The sequence below is a fragment of the Asterias rubens genome, chromosome 13 (genome assembly GCF_902459465.1).
Source record: "Asterias rubens chromosome 13, eAstRub1.3, whole genome shotgun sequence".
Lineage (NCBI taxonomy): Eukaryota > Metazoa > Echinodermata > Asteroidea > Forcipulatida > Asteriidae > Asterias > Asterias rubens.
In genome coordinates this window covers 1,403,222-1,411,994 of record NC_047074.1, presented here as the reverse complement: position 1 = coordinate 1,411,994, position 8,773 = coordinate 1,403,222, and the positions used below count along the sequence as shown (strand labels likewise).

Below are 8,773 nucleotides of genomic sequence, written 5' to 3'. Positions count from 1 at the left end.
AATAACAAAAACAAACCAAATTTGCATCGGGGATAAAGAATATTAAATATTACGTATTTCTTGCTTGGGCAAGATCCAGCGGTCCTGGATAGAGACATGGCCCCTGGGGCCGAGCGAATGGATTGATATTCTATAACTACGTATGGAATAACATGTGAATGCACGAAATCGAAGGGAACTACGTACCGTCATGTAATAGTTGTTTTTAAACAGGCCCGTCCCGTACATGATCAGACACTAATATTATTTGTTTTTATGGGGGGGGGGGGGGGGGGGTGATGTGCCCTCCAGAAGTTGGACATATCTTGGATATTCAACAAGCCAGTGATGATGCACCTTTTTGGTCATAATATTGGTTTTGGTTCTGACAGAATCGCTTCTCAGATTCAAATTCAAATAAAATACTGTATTTCAAAGAAATGTTTCTCAAAAAGGTTTTACATATCAAAAGCTGACGTATCTTCTAAAATAACCACAATCAGTTTGTCTTGCTAATAATTTCAAGAGCGAGAAAAACCGAACATAATGTTCCCTATCTGGAGATGACCTTGTGACCGTGTACTTTTACGAGGCCGCGCGGTCTGCACAAGTAAACACACGTAATGTCTGTCGCACTTTGCCCTTTATACATCAAATAAACACCACCCCAGACGCCGTGTACGTGCGTAGGGGACCTTGATTCGGTATTAGGCAAAAGGCAAAATAACAAAAAATACCAGTTTATCGTCCTCTTCCTTATCCCTTTTTTCCTATAAAAAGACAACTTTTCGGTGTATTTTTCATTAAACTTACAAATCTTTTAAGAAGTTGTAACTACATGTGGTGACTCTACAAAGTGGTGGCCAGTTTGAACTATGGTTTGAACCTTTGAAAGAAAAAAAAAGTGCCCTCATCCTGCTCTTTTCGGAAAAACCTGGACGATCAACTGAAACTTTGTTTTACTTGGCCTTATAACAAAAGCACATCCAGCGTTATTAGGCAAATATTGCTTAAAAAATACGTGATCTGTGAATCATGAATGAAATATTGAACCCCGGTCGAACGGTTTCTGCATAATTGCTATAATGTAATGATTTGTGTCACTGCCAAATCCGCCCTGAAAAGGACTCTGCTATATGATCGAAGGTAGGCCATTAACTATTTGTTTGCAAGAGTCCTTGAGGTTTGGTAGGCAGTTTCCAACAGCTAAATTCTATTTTCTCAAATCACTGAAATTTACAACAAGAACACAAATCATGTTCCGGACGTCATTGTGCAGCTCTGTGGCGAGAATGCAGAAACAGACGAAGATACGTTCGACACTGTGTGATGCAGTACACCGACATCTGAGCGGGACGTCCCCATGCTACGACAACCAGTTCAACCAGCCAAAGTGCGGTCTGGAAAGCCCCCGGTCCGGTGGAATTGCAACCATGTTCAGACTCCCATATCAGAAAACATCCGAAGGTGGGTAACTTTTGTTGAATTCGTTTGTATTGTGTGCTCTATAAAACCATCGTGTTATGTCTCTCAAACAACAACAAAAACGACAACAACAAAAAACCAATTAGCGAGGAGCTATAGGAGGAACGCCCCCATTTTAAGTCCGTGCCCCCGGGCCCCATTTTGAGCCGGTGTCGCATGCAATTATGTCCTCTATGCAATACTATCCGGAGGACAGTTTTGCATATGCAATAATGTCCGCCGGACGGTTTTGCATATGCAATCGTGTCCGCCCAGACGCTGCTGCATAATGCAATTGTGTCCGCCCGGACACGTTTGCATTTGCAGTTGTGTCCGCCCCGTGCAAAACCGTCCTTGCAGTAAATTAAACGCCCTTGGTCGACGGAACACGTTCGCCAATTTTTACAAGCTAAGTGCATGTCATGAATGACATGGGAAATGTTCGGCCGTGGCGTTGGGTATTCGCTTCAATCATAAAATAAGTGAATATTCATGCTGCATAATACGTAGGTTCAGTGCATGCACGCTCGCTACGTACGCACATTATGCACAGTCATGTACATGTCCACCGGACGGTTCTTGAGCGGACAGTATTGCATGGCGGACACAATTGCATCTGACACCGGAATTCTGGCGCGGTTATGTCCCCGCAGACAGAGCAATCTTCTATTGGAATACACTATCTGAGAAGCGTCACCGCGATAACGCTTCTTGCATTTAATTTTGTTTGTATTAAAAAAGCCGCAATATTTTTTTTTATAAACGCAGTTCTTCAATGATACAAGTTTCCTAAAAGGCATTTATACTATTCGAAGCAATACGTAAGTTTAAATTGCCATAATTTCATTATCAAACTTATACAGACGCTTTGTTTAATGGCAGTGGACACTACTGGTAATTACTCAAAATAAATATTAGCATAAAACCTTACGGTACCGAGTAATGGGGAGAGGTTGATGGTATAAAACATTGCGAGTAACAGCTCCATCTGAAGTGACATAGTTTTCGAGAAAGAAGTAACTTTCGACGAATTTGATTTCGAGACCTCAGATTTAGATGTTGAGGTCTCGAAATCAAGCATCTGAAAGCACACAACTTCATGTGACCATGGTGCGACAAGGGTGTTTTTTTCTTTCATTAATATCTCACAACTTCGACCACCGATTGAGCTAAAATTTTCACAGGTTTGTTATTTTATGCATATGTTGAGATACACGAACTGTGAAGACTAGTCTTTGTCAAGTGTCTTTAACCGTTTATCTTTTCAATTAAAGGTCTGGATGCCTGCTTTGTTGGAATTCCTCTGGATATTGGCACATCGTATAGGTCAGGGACCAGACTAGGTCCAAGGCAAATACGATCGGAGTCGTGCCTCGTAAGGAACCGAAACACCCTGGGTAAGATAGACCGACCTAGACTGGTACCCAACTTTACCCACAACTTGATGGACAGTTACTTGCTTTGCAGAACCAGTGACTTCATTAGATACAATGGGTGCGTTCGTTATAGCTTCCCTGGGTCGACACCGGTCTGTCCCGGTACGTTCGAATAGCTTTGACGGGGCTCACCCGGGTCAGCCCCAGAGCCCTGCTTGTGGAGCGGGTCATTATTGGGGGTGACCTGAGGTGCATGCCGTCACCACGAGAGGGCGAGTGTAATCGTTCGATTAGCTCTTGTCAGGGGCTCACCCGAGTGAGCACTGCGGCGTCGACCCATGGAAGCTATTAAACGAACGCACCCAATGATTTCATTGAATAATCGTACTGTGACGTAAGCATTCCGTCAGTGTTTTGATTGGTGCGATGTGACGTTAGGCAGCTGCACATTCTGTTGTCATGACTGTTAGGTAAAAGGTAATTATGATGGGGACCGACTGGACCTAGGCTGATGGTAGCTCTCTGGCGTATGAGCCTCGAAGTGTGACGTCAGATGTTCAGGCTATGCCGATCTATAAACCTGTGAACATTGCGCTATTCCTGTTGTTTATACGTCCGCAAATGAAGATTTAAAATGTGGGTAATCTTGTTGTTCGAGCTGAAGAAGAAGCCATTCATAATTTTTTACATAATAATCTATAACTTTAGAAAACATCATTACTTTATGCGTTATAACGAAGATGAGTGGAAAGGAAGTCTCAATGTTTTTTCCAGCATCCAGAATGAAACAAAACAAATGTAACCAAATTAATATGCTCTTCTATAAAGGTGCTGGCCCCTATGCCTGTATGCAAGTTGCTGACATTGGTGACGTCGACATAACCATGTATGACCTGAAGAGAGCAGTGCGCATGATCAAAGAATCCTTCGATAAAATCATCCACAAGGGTTGTAAACCGTTGACGCTCGGTGGAGACCATACCCTTACCTACCCGGTTCTTCAAGCAATAAAGGTAAGAGTGCACCCGACTACCCGCTGTTAAGCGAGGCTTGGGGTGGGGCGGGTAAGTGGTCATGCGGCAAGCGTGCCTGAAGACCGTAACACATGCTGACAGTTCAATACAAGAACTTACTCCGCGGTAGAGAAGTTAATTATACGACATGTCCCCTACCCCTCGATACACTAAAGCGGAAGTCGATAGTCCCGGGGTAGATTTATTAATACTCGAGATGGGACTAGTTACTCGTCCCAACGTAGGACTAGCCTTAAGTTTTTAATATCTCCTATATAGACCTAGGTAAGGACTAGTCCTAACTCTTTGTGAAATCGACCACTGGCCGCTGCCTACCTTCCGCTCAGGTTTAAAAAGTAGGAACATTTTTTTTCGGAACTGAGAAGTCTCCCGAATTCCCCAAAAAAATCTTCTCTGTGGTAGTATAAAATAAAGCAAGACAAGTTTTCTAAAGAACAAAATGGTAGATACACACATGGTGTTACTACAAACCTAATATTAATATTGATACATAACATGCAATGCCTCACAATGCAAAATATTCATGCTTTTGTTCTTCAAATTGCACAGGATAAGTACGGGCCGGTTGGACTTGTGCATGTTGATGCTCACGGGGATACGTCTGACGTGATGCTAGGGGAGAAGATCGCCCATGGAACCCCCTTCCGCCGTGCGATCGAGGAAGAGCTCGTCGATCCCAAGAAAATGATCCAAATTGGCATTCGGGGGAGCCAGTACACCGAAGATGACACGGAGTGGCAGAGAAACCTGGCGAGTACACGTATGAGTTGAAACTAAACTTGCGGGTACATGTGAACATCTCTTTAGTGGGGGTGTTGGCTCTGAAAAGAGCCGGTTTGGTCTCGACGTTTCGAACAGTATACTCTGCTCGTCTCCAGGAGCAACCCGCAGGTTTACTATTTAAAGTTTCTGCACGTCTCTCTTAATAGCATGCATGACGTCATAATTTTTACCCAAAATGAGGCCATATATAGGCGCACGTCCGCCACCACTTGCAGTGGCTGCGCCTATATGGCCTCGTTATTTCACAAGCCACTTTTACACAGATTAATGTTGCTCATTTTGTGACGTAACAGGGTGTCCGTGTCGAAAGAGCCGAGGCGTGCTACCACAAATCGCTCACCCCTCTCATGTCAGAGGTCAGGCAACTAATGGGAGACATCCCTGTTTACATCAGCTTTGATATTGATGGTATAGATCCAGGATTCGCTCCAGGAACAGGTTGGTTAAAATAACCTGTCTCTCTGTGTACAAGTTTGTAAACGTTGAAAAGGTAGTGTTTAAAGGCAGTGGACACTATTGGTAATTACTCAAAATAATTATTAGCACAAAACCTTACATGGTAACGAGTAATGGCGAGAGTTTGGTAGTACAAAACATAGTGAGAAACGGCTCCCTCTGAAGTGGAGTAGTTTTCGAGAAAGAAGTAATTTTCCACGAATTTGATTTTGAGACCTCAGATTTAGAATTTGAGGTCTCGAAATCAAGCATCTGAAAGCACACAACTCCGTGTGACAAGGGTGATTTTTTTTTCTTTTCTTTCATTATTATCTTGCAACTTCGACGACCGATTAAGCTCAAATTTTCACAAGTTTGTTAAGTTATGCATATGTTTAAATACACCCAGTGAGAAGACTGTTCTTTGACAATTACCAATAGTGTCCAGTGTCTTTAAAGGAACACGTTGCCTTGGATCGGTCGAGTTGGTCTTTGAAAAGCGTTCTGTAACCGTTTGTTATCAAATCGATATTGTTAGAAAGATGTTGTAAAAGTAGAATATAATGATCCACACAAGTATCACTCAAAATTGCACGATTTTCTTTTTACCTCGTCGACTAACACGGTCGGCCATTTATGGGAGACACATTTTTTGACTCCCATAAATGGCAGACCGTGCTAGTTCGCGACGTAAAATATAAACCGTGCAATTTTGAATGATACTTGTGTGGATCATTATATTCTATTTTTAAAACATCTTTCTAACTATATGCATTTCATAATAAACGGTTTCAAACACTTTTTATAGACCAACTCGTCCGATCCAAGGCAACGTGTTCCTTTAAAGGGACTGTCCGAATAAAATCAGGCCTGCTGATACAAGATTTAGAAGAGAAATATCACCAATAAAATAATTTGCTTTTTTTTACAGGGACTCCAGAGATATGCGGGCTAACCCCAATACAGGGGCTTGAGATTATACGCGGATGTAGAGGCATGAATATCATTGGTGGAGATCTAGTCGAGGTAAGACAACCCCTAAGGCCACGCCCATGACCACACCCATATCAATTAATTAATGATTTATAACACGCCTAAATCAAATGTTTGCTTAAAGGCAGTGAATACTAATTGTCAAAAATTAGCCTTCACAGTTGGTTTATCTCAACATATGCATCATAAAATAACAAACCTGTGAAAATTTGAGCTCAATCGGTCATCGAACTTGCGAGATAATAATGAAAGAAAAAAACACGCTTATCTCACGAAGTTGTGTGCGTTGAGATGGTTGATTTCGAGACCTCAAGTTCTAAATCTGAGGTCTCGAAATCATATTCGTGGAAATTACTTCTTTCTCCAAAACTATGGCACTTCAGTGGGAGCCGTTTCTCACAATGTTTTATACCACCAACCTATCCCCATTACTCGTCACGAAGAAAGGTTTTATGCTAATAAATATTTTGAGTAATTACCAATAGTGTCCACTGCCTTTAAAGGCGCTGAGGCACAGACGAAATAAATAAGTCATTAATGGAAGGCCTTCTGAAACAAGTGGGATTTCAGAAGTGACTTGAATGTGTTGAAGGACAACGAGGACTAATTATTTTTTTCCGCGTCCTTTAGGTGTCGCCTCAGTACGACCCGTTTGGTACAACAGCCTTGCTAGCTGCCAACCTCCTCTTTGAGATGTTATGCGTTCTTCCCGGTGTTGAGCTTCCTTCGAAGTGAGAAAGAAGAATTTGACTCAATGGATGAAATGAAGAGTGATTTTACTTTGCTTTCATACATTTTGAAACATTCACAAAGTTATACTAATATCGTTATGAATTAATGCATTCCAATCGATACTCAAATAAAAAAAATACAGAAGAGGGTTTTCCTGGGCAGAATATTCTGCTAAGTAAAATTTTTGCAGGGAACCAGTTAAATATTGCAGCCATAAACGTTGTATTTTGACTGGTAACCTGTTTCTTCTTAGCAAGAGTATTCTGTGCTGAGATTTTATTGTGCTGTTGACCTTTACAAATTCGGGCAATGGATCAAATTTAAGGCTCTGCTTTGTCTTTGCACAAAGCACCAAATGAAGTACTCATTATTCTAGAACTGTAAGCAGAAAGTTACTCCTTATTGCGATACCATGAAAGTGGGTCCTTCTTAAGTTGCTGACCATTGTATGGTGATACATATCCTACTGAATAATTATTACATGTTTGACATTTCAATTGGCTTTTCCATAAAATATGTTTATTACATTGTGCATGCGTGCAGACACTCTATTAATATTACATCGATTAATTCTACTGTAGCGCATTACAGCAATTGCCTCCAACCAAAGCATTATTTGTGTGATCTTTCAAATAATCTAGTTTTGCAGTTCATCAACCCACTTTCATAAAATACATTTTAGAATAAGTAAATTAACAGGCAAAACTGTGTCACTTTTGCTACCATTACATTTTAGCGCCAGTGTGCCAATATCAAACGCACGCAGACGCCCACTTAAAGGCACTGAACACTATTATTTTGGTAAATTTATAGCCAAGAAGAGTATTCTCAATTGGTGTGTCCCAACATAATATGCATACAATAAAAAAATTGTGAAAAGTTTGAATCATTTTGATCATCGAAGTTGCAAGAAAATAATGCATGGAAAAACACCGTGACCTTGTGGCATAAATCAGATGCCTAAAAAGGCTTCAGGTCTGAAGTTTTTAACTTGAGTGAAAATGACCTCCTTCTCAAAAACCTTCCGAGGGAGCAGTTTTGCACAATATTTTATATTACCAACAGCTCTCCATTGCTCCTCAAGTGAGTGATTGTTCTATAAAAAAAAATTGAGTAGTTACAAGTAGTTTCCAGCGCCTACATTACTTTTTTAGGGAGGCCATATACTTCGAGGGCGACGCTAATTGCCAATTAATACACTAAATGTTGAACACCACTTCATGCGTCAACAATAGCAGAACAATATACAGTAGAACACAATACAGCTTGGATAGAGATGATTAACAATGGCAGAGAGTTGCGCTGGAGAAAATTATAATAAAATTTGATTGTCTGCCTACACTTGTGGTGAAACTCACGGCTCTTGCTTCAACACGACCTTCTAAACCGTGAAATTGACCGCTCTAGTAATCAACTTTGACTTACAGGCACTGGACACATTTGGTAATAGTCAAAGACCAGTATTCTCACTTGGTGTACCCCACAAGGCATTTAAATAACAGTATTTTGAAAAATAGACTCAATTGGTTATCAAATTAAAGTTGCAGGAAAAGAAATGAAAAACAAAAAAAACTTTTTTGGCACAACTTATTGTGTTTTCAGATACACATAATAAAAGGCTTCAGTTTGAGTGAGAAATAACCCCTTTCTCAAAAAACAACTTTATTTTGGATGGGCCATTTTTTACAATGTTTTAAACCATTTCCATTGCTCGCCACCAAATAAGTTGTTTTGGTGCTAACAATTATTGTGAGTATTAATACCAATAGTGTCCAGTGCCTTTAAACACACTTTTATTCGTAAAAATAAAAAATAAAGTAAATCAGGGACAGTACGAGAGCTGATGCGTTGTTATTGGTATTTTGTGTTCATTCCCGACTTGCGATTATTTTCAATCAAAAATGACATGAATTTTTCTTTTTCCTCCTTTAAATGCAAAGATAAAAATACTGTTGACATAAAATGACGTCTAGGTTC

The 8,773-nt window shown here is 40.6% G+C and overlaps 1 protein-coding gene across 1 annotated transcript; it reads left to right on the top strand.

Moving 5' to 3' along the window:
- The first annotated feature begins 1,026 nt into the window (after window positions 1–1,026).
- On the top strand, window positions 1,027–7,384 carry LOC117298771 (guanidinobutyrase-like). The gene is made up of 7 exons (XM_033782090.1): window positions 1,027–1,446; window positions 2,718–2,840; window positions 3,648–3,832; window positions 4,403–4,603; window positions 4,930–5,074; window positions 6,003–6,097; window positions 6,695–7,384. The coding sequence occupies exons 1-7, from the start codon at window positions 1,116–1,118 to the stop codon at window positions 6,797–6,799; spliced, it is 1,185 nt and encodes a 394-aa protein (XP_033637981.1). The 5' UTR covers window positions 1,027–1,115; the 3' UTR covers window positions 6,800–7,384.
- The last annotated feature ends 1,389 nt before the right edge of the window (window positions 7,385–8,773 follow it).